The sequence below is a fragment of the Scedosporium apiospermum genome (genome assembly GCF_000732125.1).
Source record: "Scedosporium apiospermum strain IHEM 14462 chromosome Unknown SEQ_SAPIO_0110, whole genome shotgun sequence".
NCBI classification, from domain to species: Eukaryota; Fungi; Ascomycota; class Sordariomycetes; order Microascales; family Microascaceae; genus Scedosporium; species Scedosporium apiospermum.
This window is the reverse complement of record NW_015971811.1, coordinates 1770909-1791420: the sequence shown is the minus strand read 5'-3', so window position 1 is coordinate 1791420 and position 20512 is coordinate 1770909. Positions and strand designations below refer to the sequence as shown.

General features: G+C 53.1%; 6 protein-coding genes across 6 annotated transcripts; 3 read left to right on the top strand and 3 right to left on the bottom strand.

Moving 5' to 3' along the window:
- Positions 1-259: 259 nt before the first annotated feature.
- On the bottom strand, positions 260-3785 carry SAPIO_CDS7431 (putative GTPase-activating protein; the record flags this gene model as incomplete). The annotated part of the gene is made up of 2 exons (XM_016789298.1): positions 260-3244; positions 3360-3785. 2 exons carry the CDS (start codon positions 3783-3785, stop codon positions 260-262), a joined length of 3411 nt encoding a protein of 1136 aa, XP_016641125.1.
- A 2684-nt stretch (positions 3786-6469) lies between these two features.
- SAPIO_CDS7430 (cGMP-dependent protein kinase) lies at positions 6470-7933 on the top strand (the record flags this gene model as incomplete). Its single annotated transcript, XM_016789297.1, has 4 exons — positions 6470-6644; positions 6715-6810; positions 6931-7468; positions 7606-7933. The coding sequence occupies 4 exons, from the start codon at positions 6470-6472 to the stop codon at positions 7931-7933; spliced, it is 1137 nt and encodes a 378-aa protein (XP_016641124.1).
- Positions 7934-8938: 1005 nt separating this feature from the next.
- SAPIO_CDS7429 (Inositol 5-phosphatase) lies at positions 8939-10807 on the top strand (the record flags this gene model as incomplete). The annotated part of the gene is made up of 2 exons (XM_016789296.1): positions 8939-9219; positions 9424-10807. The coding sequence occupies 2 exons, from the start codon at positions 8939-8941 to the stop codon at positions 10805-10807; spliced, it is 1665 nt and encodes a 554-aa protein (XP_016641123.1).
- A 421-nt stretch (positions 10808-11228) lies between these two features.
- SAPIO_CDS7428 (uncharacterized protein) lies at positions 11229-11549 on the bottom strand (the record flags this gene model as incomplete). Its single annotated transcript, XM_016789295.1, has 2 exons — positions 11229-11291; positions 11373-11549. 2 exons carry the CDS (start codon positions 11547-11549, stop codon positions 11229-11231), a joined length of 240 nt encoding a protein of 79 aa, XP_016641122.1.
- Positions 11550-13596: 2047 nt separating this feature from the next.
- SAPIO_CDS7427 (uncharacterized protein) lies at positions 13597-16180 on the top strand (the record flags this gene model as incomplete). Its single annotated transcript, XM_016789294.1, has 3 exons — positions 13597-14999; positions 15061-15347; positions 15408-16180. The coding sequence occupies 3 exons, from the start codon at positions 13597-13599 to the stop codon at positions 16178-16180; spliced, it is 2463 nt and encodes an 820-aa protein (XP_016641121.1).
- A 655-nt stretch (positions 16181-16835) lies between these two features.
- Positions 16836-19048, bottom strand: SAPIO_CDS7426 (uncharacterized protein; the record flags this gene model as incomplete). Its single annotated transcript, XM_016789293.1, has 5 exons — positions 16836-18154; positions 18239-18322; positions 18379-18467; positions 18654-18918; positions 19012-19048. The coding sequence occupies 5 exons, from the start codon at positions 19046-19048 to the stop codon at positions 16836-16838; spliced, it is 1794 nt and encodes a 597-aa protein (XP_016641120.1).
- Positions 19049-20512: the final 1464 nt, after the last annotated feature.

The following is a 20512-nucleotide window of genomic DNA, read 5'->3' as shown; positions in this document are numbered from 1 at the left end:
TTCGAAGCTCACTTCCCCTCACCAAAATGCGTAGAATCTAAAATCTACCAGCAGTTATAACTTCCAAGCACATGTCTCTCCTCCAGGCAATATAACCATACAGCGCCATCCCAAGTAGATAGAGAGACAAAAAGGCAGAAACAACTCACTACGCCGAAACATGCAAAAGAAAGAGTGGAGGGCCAAGAAAAGGCAGGGAAGGATTAGGACAAGATATAGCAACACATCACATCATCCTGGTAATGATTCCTAACTCTTTTCAATTCCTCCCGTCAAACTCCACCAAGCCCTTCCCCGCAGAACCCGACCCGCTAAGTCCCGGATCCGTATCTAATAAGGACAGCACGCCTGCAGCCTTAGATCCCTCGCCTTCGCTAGCCGCCTCGGCGTCCGCTCCCGAGAGCAAATCCCGATCCGAACTCCTCACGGACCTCCTCTCAAAGTCTAGCGTCGAACCGACCGTTCCACGACGAGCGTTAGCACCGGCACCAGCACCAGCACCAGCACCAGCACCCCCATCCTCCTCATCCTCCTCGTCGTCATCGGCGTATGGCCGTTGACCAGGTTGGGCGTTCTTCTCCAGCTCGCGTTGTGCCTCCTCCATCCTTCTCCTGACTTCCGTAGCAACCCTCATGCCGTCCGTCACGATATTGTCCAGTACACCACGTAGTCCGCGGCCGGCTCCGCCAAGGGCGGGTGCACTGGTACCAGGAGCGCGGGCTCCGAAGCCCAGGCTGGCAAATGTGGTCAATCCTCCAGAGGAGGAAGCCTGGCTCGGGAGACCCTCGATGATGTGGAAGGAGGTCGGGAAAGATGACTCGAAGAACTGCTCGAGTAGCTCATCCGCGAGGACGACCATGCGGAATGTGGGGAGAGTAATATGTAAGGGATTGGCCGGATCAAGTGCCGCATTTGCAGCCTCGGAATGTGCTTTGGAAGCCCTTCGTTCAATATGCGGTTCCGCGTCGGTTGTGATTGATAGCGCAGGCGGCTTCTTTGCAGGTTGCGGGGCGCCTGTCGGGGAAGCTGGTCGAGACGAAACGAGGAGGTCATCATCATCATCCTCATCGTCGTCATCGCCGATAGAGAAGGTATTGTCAATCTCAGGAGTTTCTGGAACCTCGTCGGTTGCTTCTAGGTTCTTCGGATGATCCGGATCGGCATACTCGAAGCAGCGCCGTATGAAGGCGCTGACGCTACCTAGAAATTTTTCATTGTTCGAGATCCCGGGGAGACTGAGCTGCGACGTGCTCGGGTTGCCGCCTGCCTCCCCGTTCGGGCTAACAGCAGAAACGCTCAGCGAGCCCTCGAGCCCTCGCCGAGAGAGGAAGAGCAGTGCCTCGGACATTCGCAAGATCCCCTCCCTATCCACCTTGCCGTCGCCATCGTCATCGTAGAGATCAAAGAAGTAGTTGATCGTGGCCATGATATCGCGCTTGGACTTTATCTTTGCGAGCCCGGTTACCACATTCTGGAGCGTCAGTGCCGAGTTGTTGTCCACGTCCCATTTCCGGAACAGCAATTGCAGGAATTCGTGGTCGGCCGGCTCTGGGCCGCTACCCCATGGGCCTAAAAGGGCTTCAGAAGGTCTCCTTGAACGCTGGTAGTACGAGTTCTTATCTCGGTCAGCGAAAGTGTCCCTTCTCGGGGTTGGAGGGGTATCTGCGATGGCCCATTTCGAGATGCCGGCGAGGAACTCGCGGAAGGCGTCGTAGTCCATGAGACTTGTGCTAGGGCCGAGGCCGACTCTACCCTTTTCTATACTGTGATCTTGCGTGTGCGCACCGGGAAACAGATCTGTGACTCGCCCGCGATTCGATTTAGCTTTGCGACGCTGTTCCTCTTGGACAATCCTTATCCGCTGCTGGCGTTCGTAGAGTACACCGTAGAACCTATCATATAGCGCACCGAGTTCTTCCGTGCTAAGCAGCTTGCTGTCAGGACCGAGGTTGCGAATGGCTGTGCGCTTGGCGAAATTCTCAATATTATTGAGAACGGCATCCTTGTTCTTTAACCGAAGGTCGGTAATGGTGCTGTGCGTGATGCCGGAAAACTCCTTAAAGGCGACAACCAGGAGCTCCTGGAACCGAGTAACGGCCCTGAGTTTGGGATTCTCCGACTTGGGGTGAGCCGACTCATGGAGACGAGAGAAGTAGGACTTGAGAACAGAGATAAAAGCGCCATCATCCGTCGCATCCAAGAGCTCCTCGCCATTTATCCTCAATATCGCAAGGCCAACTTGGAAGAGGACTTTGGGTCCTTCAATAAAGAACACGTCCAAGACACGAGTGGCAAAGTAAAGAGGCATGGAGTTGATGTAGAGCGACAAGAACCAGGGTAGGGAGACCACGGATAGCTGGACGTCGCTCTTTACAAGATGTTCCCAGAGAATGGGCATGGTCTTCTCGACAAGAGACTCGAATACCTTCTGGTCGAGAAGGGTGCCGTACATGGTAGTCGAGTAGTAACCCGGGACGAGCCGATCGCACAGGGCGGAGAGCAGGAAGAAGGCCTGGGCCTCAGACATGTAAATAAGTAGCGCGGCCACAACAATATTCATGGCCTGGCAATACCCAACGTCAGAGTTGACCCAGCTGTAGGCGGTCAGGACTCTCCGTAGCCGGCCAATACCCTCTTCACTCTGAAAGCCAGGGTATTCCGGCAAGCTACGGTTCAAGTCCTTTTCGATCTCGTCAATCGCGAGCGATTCCTTTCCAGAAAATTTCGTTAGAGTATCGGTATAAAGGGTGGGGTTCTCCAGTCTTAGATAGATGGATCCAGACGTCAACTCCCAGGTTTCTCCTCGAAGGCGGTTCGGCAGACCGACACGGATGAGCTTGTGAAAGGTGGGTTGTCGGATCAGAGTAAGGTTCCTTCCGTTGTCCCTTAGATACTCGCCCCAAAGACGCATTTTGGCTCGATCCCGCATCTTTTTCGGATCGCCTGGGTAGCGAAATATCATACCAAGGCCTGCGTCGGGAGGGTCGGCATTCTTCCTATCCTCGGTACGTAGTAAATATTCGGAGTAGCACTGGGTGGACACCCGCTTCATCTTCGCGACATTGACGACGTTGGCACGCAGGCCCCTTTTGAGGCCATCGCAGAACCTCTCGCAAGCCTGGCGAGTACTGGCCAGATGTATGGTTATCCGTTGTTCCCTTACATTCGAAGTGTCCTTGGTCCCGTCTTTTGCCTTCGGTGGGTCGTGCATGAAGCCGTTCCAGGTAGTTATCGCGAGGGCGAACTGGGTGAGTGATGGAGAGTCAGCAAACGAGGGAGTTGGTGCCTAGCTATGGCGTAGGCAAGGGTGCCGAGAGTAGAGAGAGAGAAAAAGGGGGGGAAGAGGAGAATATGCCCACCTGGAAGTTCTGACTATTAAGCCTCTCTACCCGGCGTATCGCACATAGAGGAAATGTGAATCCGTTGCCACTAGGGCCGCCGCCGTATGTCTGGGCGGTGAAAAGCGATGACGTTGTCGTGCTGGCGCTGTGAACGAAGCTGCTCGGGGTGGTGGAGAAGCACATGAACGATTCGGAGAGGTGAAGCTTTCCAGCGTAGTGCCAGCCAGCATCTTGGGCCTTGTCCCCGTGGGTGACATTGGAGGCAGGTATAGTCAACTCGGCATTGATTTCGTGGAGCGGCGTTTGGGACGAAGGGAGACGGAACTGGCTCTGGAAGAGGACGGCCTTGGACGGATTTCGGTCCGGGTCGGAAAGATTCAACCCTTGGGTGGAATCGATCAGCTGCTGAGCCTTTTGAACGAAATTCGTGAAGTTGTTCAACATGACTCGCAGTGGGCTCGGCCCGCGGTCATCACGGTGAAGGATGTAAGGAGGGGGAGGATGTTGAGCAACCTGAGCTGCTGGCTCCTTGGGGCGAACGAATCACGACAGTAATTGTGATGGGTAGCTAAGCCAAGAGCGACAGGTCCGGGAACAGGCGAATGCGGTTGAAACAAAAAGAATGAAATGGAAAAAGGAGAAATGGACACTTTGGAAAATAGGTATGAAAGTCGAGATGATCTCGGAGGGGCAGCAAACGGTCGAATGCTGGCATTCGCAATACCTACAGCTGGAATTGGTCAAGGGAGCATTGAGGATGCGGCAGAGGCAGCCTTGTGGCAGGAGCAGCCAGAGCCAACCCACCGGATAGTTCATTCGCTCAGTGGGTGGGGCTAGGCGGTAAGAACGCATCAAGAACAGCGGAGCACTAATGACCTGGGGTCTAGTGCAGCAAGGCGGATTGAGGTACCTCTATATCTGTGGTACCTGTCTATACGGAATATCTTACAGGTGCTATAGGTACACATTGCTAGCCGTGACTGCACAATATTAGACTGCACATGGATTTGATCCTGCTGATGACCTGTGTCTGTGCTTACTTCGTGCGCTCTAACATCAATCAATCCCCCTCAGTTTCTAGCCCCTGGAGATGTTGAACAATCAACAACACACTGAAGCGTCCCGGCATCTCCCCTCCAAGAACAAGAGTGTACCACTGTTAATGGTCTCTCAGCTTGAACAGTGGATGATTCTGGCTTGATAGCGGCGGGACTCTCAGCCAGCTACCTCAGACTTTGATTTGATAGATATCGTAATACAGGATTGATCCCCCGTGAAATAAGGATGCCATTTGCATCTCTCATCTGCCTGCCTCCTGGGGCGCCAGGCCATCCGATGCCATCCTCGGTCAGCCACCAGGGGAATCAGTGTTTGCTCGACGACGCGATGTCTCATGTCCCCCCGCCCCAGTCCAGAAGCTCATGTCCTGGTCAATTTGACGATAGCAAATGGCCATGATATGATTTTCATCCGAAAACAATTCGTTTCCTATTCCAGTGTAGCTCCCAATCTCTTCTCCCCTGGTCGGCAATCGCCAATAGGGCAAATAGGGGCGGCGAAGGTGCCGACCCGTTTGCTTGGTAAACCGCATCATAGTGACAGTTGCAGCTCTTATCAGTCGGTCCGTTGAGCTCTATTCGCAGGCCAGACTTGACAACAACAGATTTACCCATTGGGTAACATTACGCGGGCGCTCTTTATTCGTGCATGGACAGGCATGGATTCCCTTTCGAGGCTCTCGGTTTGTGTTAGCAGGGTGGTACAACGACGTCGACATCTTGTTGCAATGCATCGGTTCGTAGCCTGGAAGGGCAGGAGAATCTAAACTCCCGAAGTATGGGCGTGACAGACGTCATGCACTTCGAAATCGGTCGGGATCCCCGAGTATCGCCCGCCGTCTTATTATTTGGAACGCCGCGTGCTCGGCCTCATTTGATCTGATCCATCCGGGGATTCCCCCTTCCGGCCTCACAGCATCAACATCAACCGACGCTCCATCTGCGCGGCAGAAGATAGAAGCGAAGTGCCGCCTGCAAGCGCTTGCTTCCTCTGAGCTATTGACCGAGATCTTTTTCAGCGGAACATGAGGTGACCAGGGGACATATTCCGATCGGTAACTCTACAAAGCACGCGAAAAAGACCTTAAGCAGCCGCTAGCAGGATCAATTCACTTTATCAGAAGGCTCGGGTGCGGAACAAGCAGGAGAGGATGCGATCACGCCTCGAGCTGTTGCGTCATATCTCTTGGCTGCGCACCAAGCCAATCATGGCTGGCATCGAGTTCTATCGGGTGCTGAAGGGCGCATACGAAGGTAAGCAATTGCACCAACAGAAACTGTTGTCCCGATTTTGATTGACACTTTGGGGGGGTTTACCTCGTAGTTCGTACTCTGACTTGTCGTGAGAATGAGCATTTGATGAGTACCCCGCTGTGCCATTGCGAACCCCCGCGAACACTGATGGGGCTCGGGGCATGGAACCTAACCTTGATCGGACGCAGCCGCAGAGGCACGAAGGAGACATTAGAGAGGTGGCAGTCTGCCTCTGCACCATTACTTAAATATCTCCAATGCCCGGCCCGATTCGAAACCACTCTTCTGCAGTCCCAACGCTCATTGTCAATCCAACCTTACTCTCCTTGGATTGGCCGAGCGGTGGGCTCCGTCCCTTCCATCGTCTTGTCTCCCATCCTAAGTGTAATTCCTCTAGCCGCTGAAGCTACCATGCCACCCCTTACCGAAGTCACCCCTCTAATGCTCGAGTCCCGCGCCAGCTGGAGAGCCTAGTCGAGAGACCCCTCCATCAAATCACATCACATCACATTCGCAATTGACGCAGCCGAACCCGAATGAAGGGAAACCTTGATCTTTTTTGACGCATTGCATTGGGTTTCAATTGTGCTATCAATCCGACGTGTTAAAACTCTCCCACTCCCCTTAAACCTCTGGCTCGGCCATCACTTTCGCAGCGCCCAAGGTATTCGCAGGAGACTCCTGTAATGGGTCCCTGTCGAGCCTGAGCGCCCGAATCCTCAACCCGCCACCACGACGTCTCGAAGCTCGAACCCCTTTCGGCTTTCTGCCGGCTCCATTCGTTCCAAGTTCGATAAAACCTTCGGCCGTCTTCGAATGCCAAGCGACGTCGCTGCTGCCGCTCCCGTCCTCGCGGCGCTAGCGCAGCCCTTCGGAGCTGGTGCAGTTAGCGATGCGCATCAAAACGGAGTCGGATCGGCGTCACGATCGAGTGACGGCCAGCCCAAGGTGTCTCTGAAGGATTTCCGCCTCATAAGGACTCTGGGAACGGGTTCGCGATCTCCTCATTTCACAAAAAGGTGCCTGTCTCCAAGGATCAGCTAACCACCATCGGTACCTAGGCACCTTTGCTCGAGTATGTCTCGTGAAGCCCGCCGACGCCCCCGAAGACGACCATGACAGCGTATATGCCCTAAAAATACTCCGCAAATCTGAAGGTAACTCGATCCTTTGATGTCACCGCTCGTCGCCCTATCCCCAGGCTTTATGGCTGCGGCTGCCCGTTGCCCATTGTCAGTCCAACCACCAAGTTTCCTCTCTGACCTCTCTCTGCGCAGTTATCCGGTTAAAACAGCTGGACCATGTCCGCAACGAACGTGCTGTCCTGAGCGACGTGAGCGGACACCCTTTCATTACGCGACTTATAGCCTCGTTTTCCGACCGCGACAGCGTCTACATGTTACTCGACTATATTCCCGGCGGAGAGGTTTTCACATACTTGAGGAGGATGCGGCGTTTCGATGAACCTACTGCTCGATTTTATATAGCCGAGCTCGTCCTCGTTTTGGAGTACCTCCACGAAACGCAAGGCGGGGTCGCCTACCGAGATCTGAAGCCCGAAAACCTCTTGCTCGATAAGGATGGCCATATTAAGCTGGTAGACTTTGGCTTCGCGAAGCGCCTCGGCCGTGAAGGCGACAGGCCCGGCGAGACATACACGCTCTGCGGTACGCCGGAGTATCTTGCACCAGAGGTGATCCAGAACAAGGGGCATACGACAGCAGTTGACTGGTGGGCGCTGGGGATCTTACTATACGAGTTCTTGACGGGGTATCCGCCATTCTGGCACCAGAATCCCATCGAGATCTACAAACAGTGAGTTGTATTTCCCCTCTTCCGCTGGACCTAGCCTAGAAGCTATCGAAATGCTGCATGGAGTCATCTCGTCAGCTACTGCAGGGTGTGAGTGGGCTGTGCTAACCACCAGCGTCACACCGCTCCGACGAAACTAGGATCGTGGATAAGGCTGTTGTCTTTCCCAGCGAACCGGCCTTGTCGGCGGAAGCCAAAGATCTCATCCGACAGTTCTGCACAGTGGACCGATCCAAGAGGTTAGGCAACATAAGCGGAGGCGCAGCAAGGATTAAAGAACACCCGTTCTTCCGTGACGTGAATTGGGACGATGTCTACCATCGGCGGACCAATGGTCCAATCATCCCTCCGATCAAGGCGCCGGACGACACGCAGTGTTTTGATCGATACCCGGAAGACGACGGGCGACGCGTCGTTTATACCGACGAGATGGCGGCGAAATATGACCATTATTTTAGAGATTTTTAGACCTACTTCTGCCTCTGATCTGGGTCCCGAGTCAGAGAGGAATATTATAAACCGTCGATGGGTTCAAGTCTCAGATTAGGTCTGGGAGATGAGACCGTTTGGCTGGAACCTGCAGATATCGAAGGACTCGGTGAATGGTGGCTGTCCTCGCGTCATGGGCTGGCGAGGGACAGAGCTACGGACCCCTGTAGATAATTTCTAGAGCTTGATGCAAAGCTAACAGAAAATATAATAATCCATTTTGAAAGCAACAGTCATAGCTTATAAGCCAGCCTCTTCGAGAAGTGGTTCCCCGCAGAAGCGTGGCTGTGAATGCCCAAGGGTCTTTCTAGTCGTTGTCGTTTATTAGCCAGGCTCTGGTCCGGATGCCAGGCTAGCGCAGCCTCCTACATATGGATTCAGCTCCCTCCCCCTCCTCTCCTCTCCCAGCCTACCGGACATACAGTTGAGGCAAGGGGCAGGGTCAACAGGGTCAGCAGGGTCCATTGCAATTCCAACCCCCTCCTAAATCGTGGATATCGAGAACGAGCTTTCGTGGCTGTACACCCGAATATCATCAATCCATCAATCCATCAATCGATGCATTGGGACAAGTCATCACGCGGCTTTCTAGCTTGAGGCTCCCTCCTTCCACAAGTGGAGGCAGCTTAGTCGAGGGCACCTGCTGCCTGCATCGACTTGGAGGCGGAAGGAGGGAACGCGTGAACAGTGAACAGGAAGGAGCTACTGCATAAGGAGGATTCAGGCGTGAAGCTTGACACCTTCGTCTATATAATTACAATGATCCGCCGCTCGTGCCATCTTCCCCCTTTGAGATCCGTGCAACCACAAACCTGACGAGAGGAGATTGACAACAAGTACTTTGCTCTCTCCAAGCTGGGCTAAACCCCAATCGAACAATTACACAGAGAAAGGCCTGGAAATTCTCACTTTGTTGGGCAGTAGCGCCTATAATCGAAAGACACCAGAACTGAAAATCCACGCCAGTCAGGCTGCTGAACCGGAATGTTCCGCCGCACAAAAGCGCCCCACCCCCAAGAAACTCCAAGTCTCGCCCAACCAGCGCCAGCGACCGCAGACAAGATCGCCTCCGTTTCCGTCCCAGTGTCTGCTACTGCTGGTGAAAGCCGGTCCTCGTCCGCCTCGACCATGACCCCCTCGACGGCCGTCGACGTGTTCTTCCTCACCTTCAACTGCGCGAAGAACTTTATCGACGTGCCCGTATTTGCGACCCATCTCCATACCGCACTGAAACAGCGGGCGGAGCTGCCGGATCTCGTAGTCTTGTGAGTCTTTCCTGCTTGCTTTGCACCCCGTGACACACCCACCCTCTTTCTAAGACAGAGAGTCCAACCCTTCAATCGTGTCACGCGATGGTGGTGGCGGGGTACTTTTAGGGAATGACGACGCTATCTTGGTCGTATTCGAGCACGGGATTACTGTGTTTCGCAAGCCGATTGTTCGCTAATCATTCGTATTCTTGGATTTAGCTCGCTTCAGGAAGTAGCCCCGATCGCGTATTCCTTCATCGGATCGTATTTTCTCAACCCCTACCTCACACGCTACGAAGAGGCCCTTAACCTCGCCGCCGATGTCCTGAACAACCCCGAGGCTCTGGAAGACGCTCCCGGCGGCGATGGGGCCATCTCGCCCCTCACCCGTGCGACCCTGGTGGCGCCGCCGGTGTATACGCTCGTGCGATCGAAGAATGTCGGTATGACCGCCATACTCCTTTTTGCGCGGGATCCGAAAACCGTGGCGGACGTGCAGGAGGCAGAAGTCGGCTTCGGCGCCGCGGAGATGGGAAACAAGGGTGCGGTTGGTCTGCGGATCGTGTATGAGGGAGTTGGAAGCGACAAGAGTTCAGAGATGACTTTTGTCGCGACGCATCTTGCTGCCATGGAGTGGAACCTTGCGAGGCGGAACGCGAACTGGGCGGCAATCATGCGAAGCATGACCTTTGACAACCCAGAGAAGATCCTTCAGCCTAGGAAGCCAAGTGGCTCCTCGTCCGGCGGCGCTTCGTCCTCCGCCGACGCCCAAGAGGCCGGGAATGGACGTGCTAGTGTTGAAGAGGCTGTACGTCTTTTGCACAATCAAGTTAATGAGGAGAGTATCTTGATGCAGCAGCGACTGCATGACATCTCGGTCTTCAAACCCACGTCGCATCTCTTCGTCGGTGGAGATTTGAACTACCGGATATCTGCCACATCACCCCCGCCAGATGCGGACTTCCCAAGCCTGGACCCGGAGTCTGAGCACTATTACCCGCAGTTCTTGCCCTTGGACCAGCTCACTCGGGAGCGCCTTTCTGGTCGGACCCTTCACGGACTCTCGGAGCACAGGATCGAGTTTCCCCCAACGTACAAGTATGACATTTTGCCCGCCGAGTCGTCCACCTTAAGAGACCCTCTCAATGTCCGCTGGAAATTTGCCCCGCATAGGTATCCTTCCTGGACCGATCGGATTCTTTACCTCGACATTGCTCCGTGGACGAAGGCTCGGCTGTCCAAGGCGACCCCCGAGATGAAGGTTCACAGCTATGACTGCATGCCAGTTGTGTCATCAAGCGACCATCGGCCCGTTTTCCTGCGAGTGGAGGTTCCTGTCATCGACAAGGTAGACCTGATCCCGCCGAAGGAACTCGAGGATGGGGTCAGCGCAGCAACGGTGGCAGAATGGAACTTGGATCCTCGCATGAAGTTGCCTGTGACAATCGACCCGGAGGCCTGGGAGCGACGAGCAGCAGCAAGGAAGAAGGAAGTAATGGCCGGATGGAGTATGTTTCTGTGGAGTACTCAAGAGGGGGCGTTGATCCTTGGTACGTTTATGGTAGCCATCGTCTTAGGATGGTGGCTGTATCAGGGATGGTGAGGAGTCGCTTTTTTCCCTCTCTGTCTTCATTTTCTTTTTTTTCTCTTCCTACATTTCTTCTTATAAACGAGTGATATTGAAGGGAAAACATCACGTTATGATACCCATCATGAAACTTTATTTTTCCTTCCTTTTTCGGCGAGGGTTGAGGGGGTTCATCTCTTCTGAGTTTACATCCTTTGATTTGGGTTTGGGCAGATTATTTCTGGGGGCCAGCTCAGGCGGGCTGTTGCGAATGGCGTTTGAGCATCATTTCTACTCTGGAGGGATACTTGAGCCGTGTTATCATTCACTTCGAGATCTTGATATATACATATATACAGAATTAGACGGGGACAATACAGCGCTCAATGAATACATTTTTTATTTTCTTTTCTTTCTCATTTTATCTGACTGTGAATATCCTCTTCCGAGATCTAGCCTAGCCGTAACGACACTTGCATTTGCAGTATCCATAATTGCCAGCAGTTCCTGTAGCCACGCACTACACGCCCATGAGATGGATCCATTAGTACGGCGAGCCATGACGGGCCATTAACAAGATGTGAAGTGCCATGTGACATACGTAAGAACCGTAACAGTTGAGGTATGCACTTCCACCGGCGCAGCTGATGTAGCAGGCATCGCTGACGATGTTGCAAGAAGGGGCGCGTCGTTCGATGGTGTTTGGTTCGGCTTCGGGAGCCGGAGCCGCCAGGGCGGCCGTGAAGGAAGCGACGAGGACCCCGAGCGAGAGACGCATGGTGTTATGGAGCTGGTTTTTTTTTTTTTTTTTTTTTTTCCCGAGAAACAAAAATCTTCGAAACTGGGTTTGATGCTAATGACGAGTTTCCGGGTTGTAAGTGCCCCAAGCACGACTTTGCCGGTTCCTTTATACTTTGCGTCCTCTGGAGAATCTCTCCTTCTCTTGTTCGCTCTGCGCTCAAATAGGAGTCCTAAAGATGTCCAAAACCTCGACCATCAAGTCGGTCATCTAATCAGACCGGGCTTATGCTCTTCCACCCCCGCGAAGAGCGGCATCTCCTTCGCCGAGAGTTGCATTTGTTCTGCGGGAGGACCGTCTTCGTCATCCGGCTACTTTCCCGGGAGGTTTGATTATATATTCGAGCGCATTTTATGGTTCGCTTCCGTCTTCATGCGTCCGTGAGGTTGATGGGAGGCACTTTGGGAGGGTTGGGTCGTACTTATACGAGACCAATGTGGTGTTGCGGTTCTCTTTTGGGGAAGCTTTGGGTGGTGGGAATAATTTGGCCCGGCAGGGATGCTGGCCTAGTCTATTCCCATTCTTTGGTTCCAAATCGTCATTATCCGGGGAAAGAGATGCAAGCTGACTCGTGAATATGCTTGAAGACGCATGCAATAGATCGAGGTCTGAAGAGTCGGATGCGGATACAATTGGAGGTTTGGCTGGCGGGATCGAGGGTTGGGGACCATCGCTGGTCGTGGTTCTGTGGAAAGGGAAAAGGGAGCTTTGCTTGGTCCAGGCCGGACCCTCCCCACTGCTTCCGCCCAATTATTCACTCCGAGAGAACAAGATCGGAAGAATTCCCGCAGCTGCTATTAGAGCTGCTATTCATCAAAGAGTCACACCGCGAGATCACGGCCAAGACGCTCGCGTTTCTCGACGATTGACAGGCTGCAGATGAAGGGAATAAGAGCCGTTCCTGGATCGACGACGTGTCGTACATGAAGGCGTCCAGCATGCCACTAGCGCCGCCATCTACGGGTCTGCTGCTGCTACTGGACACTTAGGGTTAGCAATCTGTACGTGGCAGACCAGTGATCGGGGCGTTGGACCAGGTTGCATACGTTGATGTGCAGCCGCTGGACAGCGGCATTGAGTCGCGACGATCAGCCATTTGTGCGCGCAAGATGGTTTCGTTTTTATCGAAGACAGTGATACAGGAAACTTTGTTTAGATTTCTCTTCCATCATTTGCTTCCAATCAGAAGAGATTCATTTCTCCTTTATATCCCGAACAGTCCCTATACGACTCGATGGACTTCACCATCAGACCGCACTCACGATCAAATTCAAGAACGATTGCCACCCATGCAGTCAGTGCTTCATGAACAATTGCACCAAGAGACAAGTCTTCTGGGATGCCGACCCGGGAAGAAGGGGTCGGGGGTGGGGAGCGACAACCCCTGCAGCCCTGTGAACTGTCATGGAACATCTCATGAACACAATGTTTCCACCAAGCGAAGTAATTTCGAGTTTCGAAAACCCTTGATTTCGCCGACTGGTTGTCTTTTGATCTAGGGCCTGCCCTCCAAGGAGCCAACCGGGCCCTCCCATCATCTTCTTAATGTCCCCTGAAACGGGAGAGCCATCTACTGCAGGGGTTTGTCAGGAGGGCCAATGAAAGACACAGCCAACCCGCCATCAGCAGCTCATGGTGATCTCCATAAGCGAATCAGCGATCTTCAATCGCTGCAGGATCTGGGCTGCAGGGCTAATAATGGGTGAGAGGGAAGAAGGCAGCCTGCGCCAGTTCTTCCACTTCTTACCATGACGTTGGCTGCCTGCCGACAGACGGGATGCGAACCACGGCGCAGGTGGAGAGCCCGCCTTCATTGACTTCTTGAGGGACGTCGGGAGGAACCGTCCTTCTTGTCATTCTTGCAACCTGATTTCCGTTGATCTCTTGTGATCCATCGACACTTTCGAACTACTTGCTGCCTTGAACCAAACGCCAATCAATTAGCAACCTCATTATTACTTCAAAGCTTCATTCAACATATCCTATACCCACTTCAAGTCATCTCTACTGCTGCCGCTTTATCCACATGTCTGCGCATCTGGCCCATCCTACGGAAGATGAGGAGCTTCCTTATTCCCACACCATTCCCTTCTCGTGGCTCGATTCCCCCAAACGTCTAGCAATGCCGTTTCACAAAAGGACAAGAAGCTCAAGCCTAGCAGCTTCTGTTAGCGAGATAGAAGAGCTCCCATCACCAAGTGCGGGGTTCGGCCACGATGCGCTGGGTCACTGTCGGAGCCCGTCCTCAACAAGCTCTTGCGCGGAGTCGCTCACTTACTCTGCCTCGAGCATCGCGTCCACTCCGAGTACCCCAGGAACATTTCCGGGGAGCCCGTTAACCTTCTTGAGCGAACAGGAAGCCGGGCTCTACAAGGAATTTGATTTGCCCCAACCGCTGGATTCGGTCTATCCTGAGGCTGTCCCGCATCACCGCCGTCCATTCTCTCCCCAAATACATGTCATTATGGAGGAGTCTGACGGCGCCGAGGAGAGCTCAAGACCCATTTCACCTCAGCCCAATGAGTTTCAAACCCTGAGTCTCCCGATAAGGTTACGCCGCTCAAGGAAGAGAGGAATTAGACCCCGCGGGGGGTCCGACCCATCTCACTTGAGTACATCTCCTACTTCTTCCGCACCTCTTACCTTCGCCCAGTTCCGAGAGATACGAGCGGAAGCTCGCGCCAAAGTGCACAACCGAACAAAATCCCTTCCGACCTTCCCCAGCCATCGAAGCTTGATCTTATTCCCACGCCGGTCATCACTTTCGGATACGCAAGAGGCTGCTGACAAGTCCCTACATCGTCGTCTCAGGGGTTCTCGGAGTCCGCCTCACGAGGAAATATCTTCGGAACAGGAGAGCTGTGTCCGCCCTCGACAAGAGTGCCTTCGCGAACCATGGTGTGCTCCGCCTGAAGTTAACAGCTACGATCCAGCTGTTGTCGAAAGGATAGGCCATTCCATTTTGCGAGAAGCGTATGGTGTCGGTTCCTCGAATGCGCAAGTACCTCTTAAGATTCTGGATGCTGTCATTAGATGCCTAGAGGATGTCGATGTTGTTGCCCGCCAGCTCGGCTGGACTTCGAATAATGTTTATTACCAAGCCTCTCCTGGAGATAATTCATCATGGGATAATTCGGGCACAACTTCCATGAGCTCATCAGAACAGAGAGGAGCTGGAGGGTCAAATAGCCGCAAACGCACTTCCCAACAAGCCGGGGATGGTGGCGACGATTTTACGAGCGATCAGCCAGGCGGGAATGGCGGGGACGACCTGCTCTCACCCGACGATATGAGCCGGAAGAGGGCCAAGACAGCCACCCAGCAGTCTGCGTTCAGTTGCCCATACAGGAAGCGCAATCCACTGCGCTTCAATATCCGCGACTATGAGAATTGCTGCCGAAAGCCCATCATCGGCATTCCCGAGCTCAAGTAAGGAGACGGTAACAATATTCGTGTCTTCGTATAATTTTACTGACCGTGAAACTCCCAGGCGCCACATCCAGACATGGCATCGCCGAGGAGGCGCCGTGATGCATCAGTGTCGCCGGTGTAAGAAGGGATTTCCTTCCGAAGAGGCTCTCGATAGACATTCAGAATTGCCGAAGGACCAGATGTGCGAACCTGAGGGCCGTAATAAGCCAACGCAAGATCCTGAGGATGGGATTACGGACGAGATGAGCAAGACTCTCGTCGACAGGAAGGCAAATGGCAAGATCCAAACCTGGGAGCAGATTTGCAGGCTTATCTTTCCGACAGATCCCGACGTCCCTCAACCAGGTATGTGCTTGTTAAACATTTTATCAATGCTTGGTATTTCTCCCACTTACAATTATTTAGAATTCGAGCCCGTTATTGAACACCACGAAGTCAAAGATGAGTTAAAGAAAGCCACTGGGATCCTTTGCGACGGGCTTCAAAGGGAACTCTCCCATGTGCCTGATCTCGATCCTGGCCGGCGCTTCCAGATCCTCCGAGCGCTAGAAACCGTCGTCGACGTCTACGTAGCCTTCGCCTTGAGAAACTGCAAAGGCAGATTTGGGTCCTCGTCTCTCTCGGTGGCCAGGCGGCCTCAAAACATCCCCACTCGACGATCCTCTTCCGCAAGACCACCATCCCTCGAACCCACCGCCCAAACGGGCTCCAGCTCTAGAACTAATACCGCACCGGGGGCACCCATCCCTTTACGCAGGCTCGCCCCCCAGCGGAACCGAGTTTCCTCCCAGACTCGGGTCCAGCCGTCCCCTTCACTACCTCCCATGAGCGAGTCCGGTGATACCTCATCGCTGGCGGATGCACAGCCCGAGTCCTATATCCCGAGCCCGGAAGCCGGCTTCCGCGATTCGGGAATTTCTCTGCATTGCGATGCGGATCATAATTGCACGGCAGACGCAGGCGGATGCATTTGTCAACTTGATGCCTCGTCTGGTAACAAGGCTCACGAAGACATTTCGAACTACTACTTGCCAGACTTCTCCCAGCAAGCGTACCCTGGATGGGAGTTTTGGCCCTTGCCAAACGCTGACCTCGGCGCTGGCTTCCCATCACAGATGACCGCAGGCGGTCCACAGCTTGGCGAATACAACGCATTCGACAGGGAAGGTCAGAGTTAACCTGGCTCTGTCTCCAGGCTATTCACCGTTCATGGTAATCTTGAATAGGAATTGTACATAGCTTCAGTCATATTCAAATAAAAATAATAATAATCACAGAACCGTAAAGACAGGACGGCATCCCATAGGGTGATTGATGAGATGCCAGAAATGAGACCCCCTCTCCGCCCCCTCGTTCTCCGTCTCCCTCTCTCTCTCTCTCTCTCTCGCTCTCCCCTCCCTCCCCCCTCCTTCCCACCATCCCATTTTTTAAGACAAGCACTATGCGCCTGTCCGGCTGTTTATTTTCAGCCTGCTCTTAAGCTCCTAAGCTACACGAGCAGTGCGCAGTCGAGGGAATTTGAGCAATCGCTGCTGGGCGCATGCGATGTTCTAGTAGTTTACGCATGCGTCCCAATCAGCGATCAGCGGGCTCAAATTCCCTCGACTGCGCAATGCGTACTACCGGTAGGGCCACCGGTGTGACAGGTGCAGCTGTAAGGCTCTTATCTTTCTGCTAGAAAGACTAGAAAGAAAGGAAGCCTAAGCATTGGCTTATTGAAAGGTCGTGAGTGCAACACGCTCCATTCCGTCACCCTCGCTATTTTTGATCACCTAAAGGGTGATGAAAGGTGATGGAATAATAGCGAGGGTGACGGAATAAAAGGCGTAGCGTTCACGATCCGCGGGTCGAAAATGACGTAGATCTCAACCCGGCTAGAGAGAGCGGAATACCATTCCTTCGACCGCTATCGGACTCTGCTTCGGTCTCGGTGGCGAGTATGTCTTCGCCATCCGCAGATGTAGATGAAGCCAGTTGGGATGCCGGAAGCTGAGATGTCGAGGGTGTGTCCGTATCCGAACCTCTGCGATCCCAGCTACCAGCTACGTCGTCCGTCTCGACGGCGGGCTCACCAGAAAGACTCAGGTTATCCATGGTATCCGAGATGAATTCCAAATATCTCGCAATGGTATCTGCCTCGGAAAGAGGTGGAGGGCCAACCGTTTCTTGCGGTATCGAAAGTCGAGTTTGTGAAGGCGTGTCTGTATTATTCGAGCCTCTTTCTTGCCGTCTTGGCGTTGAGTGGGTTGTATCAATATCGGGCTCACCAGCAAGACTCAGATTATCCATTGTATCGGACATGAAGTCCAAATAGTCTGACATGATATCTGTGTTGACACGAGGTGGGAGCCGAACGCTTTCCTGCCATTGGTCGGTCGAGTCGTGGGCCCTGCGATGTCCAACCCTCTCCGTCAACAGACGGAAGATGTCGGCCACAATTCTCTTTTTCATGCTGTGCATCACCCTTAGGCGAGTTTTCTGGCCTCTTTCGCCTTGGTCCATGTAGACCGGCGGGTATGCCCACGCCGAATAGACATTCCCGTGTGAAGTTCGAACCTTGACATCGGTGGGGTGCTCATCGAAGTAGTACGCACACAGCTTGCAGGTGGGCTTGCTTGAGCCGATGTACGTGTACATGTTGAAGAACCGATGAGGGGCAGTCCCACCGTTATTTTCAAGCCAGTGGTGCAGCTGAATCTCTGCATGAACGATAGGCTTGATGTTGCTGTTCCACTTTTCCTCAAGCTGGCCGTCGAAGTCTCCGACAGTGTTGAGTCTATCCACCTCGTCTCTGGATCTTGCCAGCGCTGCTTCATCTGAGGTGAGCACTCGGATAAACTGCTGGGCAGTCTTCGCGGCGCCCAATAGTGGACACGGGCCTTTCGGGATAGAGTCGAGGAACTGAACATCAAACTGGTCAAAGAGGCTGGGCCACAGTTCCCGTGCGAGCAGGAATGTCTCGGCCGCCTTTCTGTAAGCACTCAGCCGTTCCGAGACGTGACAGACCTCGTACCAACATCCAGAGTTGTGGAGACGCTCCTCATTAACAAGCCAGAGGCGGATTCTATAAAAGACTTGACTCGAGGAGTAGATTCCATCAATGGATTCAATTACTGCCTTGATGGCAGAGAGGTAATTGTTTTTGGATACCTCTGATTAGGTTGGGTTAGGAAAACATCGTCAGCTTCGATGAATGAAACTACTTGTCTTGCTGGATCTTGTTAGGTGCGACCTACCAGAGTCGAGATTGGCCTTAGCCCTTTCCAGAGCAGTCGAGGCCAAGACCGTCAAGTTTTCAAGGAGAGGTATGAGAAGACGATCTACAAGGGTTAGTTGGCCCTCTAAGTGGATAGGAAAAGAGTATATATTATCTTACCACCTTCTGTACTCTTTCCACCTTTCTCGCTGTTCCTCAATGCCTGGATGCAGTCCTTCAGATGCTCCCCAAGACAGCTCAGGTATGACCTGATCCTTAAATGATTAAGTACGAGGACAAGGTTCAGAACAAGGTTCAGAACAAGGCCTTCATTTCCACTTTGTCCTGATCGCCCCGACTGCGTCCAGGAGCTCAAAAGCCTAAGGATCAACCACACAGATTCCCGTAGCTTTCGGTGCTTCGATTTGGGCCTGGCGTTTGAGGCGAATACATACAGCACCTTGTCTGGTTCCTGTAAAATTGCCGCCGCCGTCACGGTGTTTCCGCTGGGTTCATTCTGGCAAATCAGCGCCAGCCGATTGACAAATCCGCGGAAGATCTGCTCGGGGTCTAGAGATCTTTCCAGCGATACGTCGGAATCCAAACGTATGCTGCGTTGGTTCGATGAGCCGGCCCTTTCGAGGACGTCTAGAAAGACCACCGGTGGGTAGAACTGTCTTCTCAGAGGAGAAGGTAGCTCACTAATCCTCCTCGGCGCTTCTAAAGGTTGCATATGTTAGCTTGCATTGGTACACACACACTGGGTCAGGAAGGTAAGTCCTTGATCACGCCATGAATCGCAAGAGGGCATACCTCGACTAGCAGGACCTAGAGCTCCGATACTCCCCATGGCCAATTTTGGAAGGAGAGTTCTCTAGAGATATCAAATTTGAAGGACAGGAGATTCGGGATAGGTGCCAGGTGATGGGAACTTATGAGGAACAAGATGTATCTCATGAATGCTTCAATCTCATCTAATGCTGTCAGTGTGACGGTTGAGATGAGGAAATTTATGTCGAAAACAAGGGAGTTATTTTGTGATTTATATATTATGTCTTTCGCAGACTCGGGAATCCGGGATGTGAACTGTGATATAATTCAACATCACTCGAAAAGGCCACACAAGCAACCGAGACAGGGGAGCCTGTCTGTCTTCGGAGGCCCATCACTTGAGCCAACAGTGGACTCAACCTGCGCAACAGCGTGTAGACAAACCATCATATGATAATTCCCATTTCAGAAACCCGTACGGATCTTCTACCAGTTTCCAAACGAGTCGGTATCTGCGCATATACGGCCGTCGTGACAAAACGGAATGTCTCCATTGGGTGAATCTGCATAGATATATGCCGAGTTGAAGCCAGCATTCGAATGCGCAATTGGGAATTTTCGTAGACATTTTTGATCCTGGTGGTTGCGCCTTTGACGGAATTGGGCAATCACCGCCTCAATTCGCTGCGAGATACATGCGCCTGGGAGCCCCAGTTGGAGGCCCAGCGAGATGGCGCGGTTCGCCAACAGCGCACCATGGCCGGGCTCTACGCAATTCAAGACATTCAGGTAGCAATATCTGAGCTAATGCTGGGCCTCTTTCAAATGACGACTGTTTGTACCGGGAGGGGGGGAGGAAGGAGGGGGGTCCGGCTGGTTGAGTAGCCAATCCCACACGGAGGACATCCGGCCCCCATCTGCGAAACCAGGCTGGCTTGCAGAACATGGCGTTAAGAGCCAACTGGAGTCCTGTTGTTATTATCTGTATCGCCAATGGTTTTCACACAAGTTGCGAAGATTGTAGGAGGAGTGGGAACTCTGTGGCCAGGCATCAGCACTACTTGCAGGCGAACCGCGGTCGCCTGGAGGCCGAGCACAACAACCAAGTTAACGCCAAGGAAGATGCCTACAGAAGCATTGAGAAGAGGGGAGGGGAAAAGAGGGGAAGGATTGAGTCTACCATGTTTTATTGAGCACGTAAATGGGGAGTGTGGGTGAAGTATTAAAGCTGATGAATCCGGCAGTCCTCGTTCGTGACTGAGGCATTCCTCGCCGCGCCAGCGCGCTTCACGAATATGGCAGTTACCGCTTAGCGGAAAGTAAGTCACCTCACCTATTGGTGAAACTTCCTCCTATTATCGCATTGCTAACACTTTACTTAGGAAGGGGTGTGTACCATATCGGGGATTTAAGTGGTGATTGATTAGACGGTGCCATTGATGCGTTGCACTGATCCGTCTCTTGAGTCCTGGCTGTCTTTGATATTAATACTTCACTTGTTCGGTTTTTGGGCCTTCCGAAAGGCTCGCGTCTATTTGTGCGT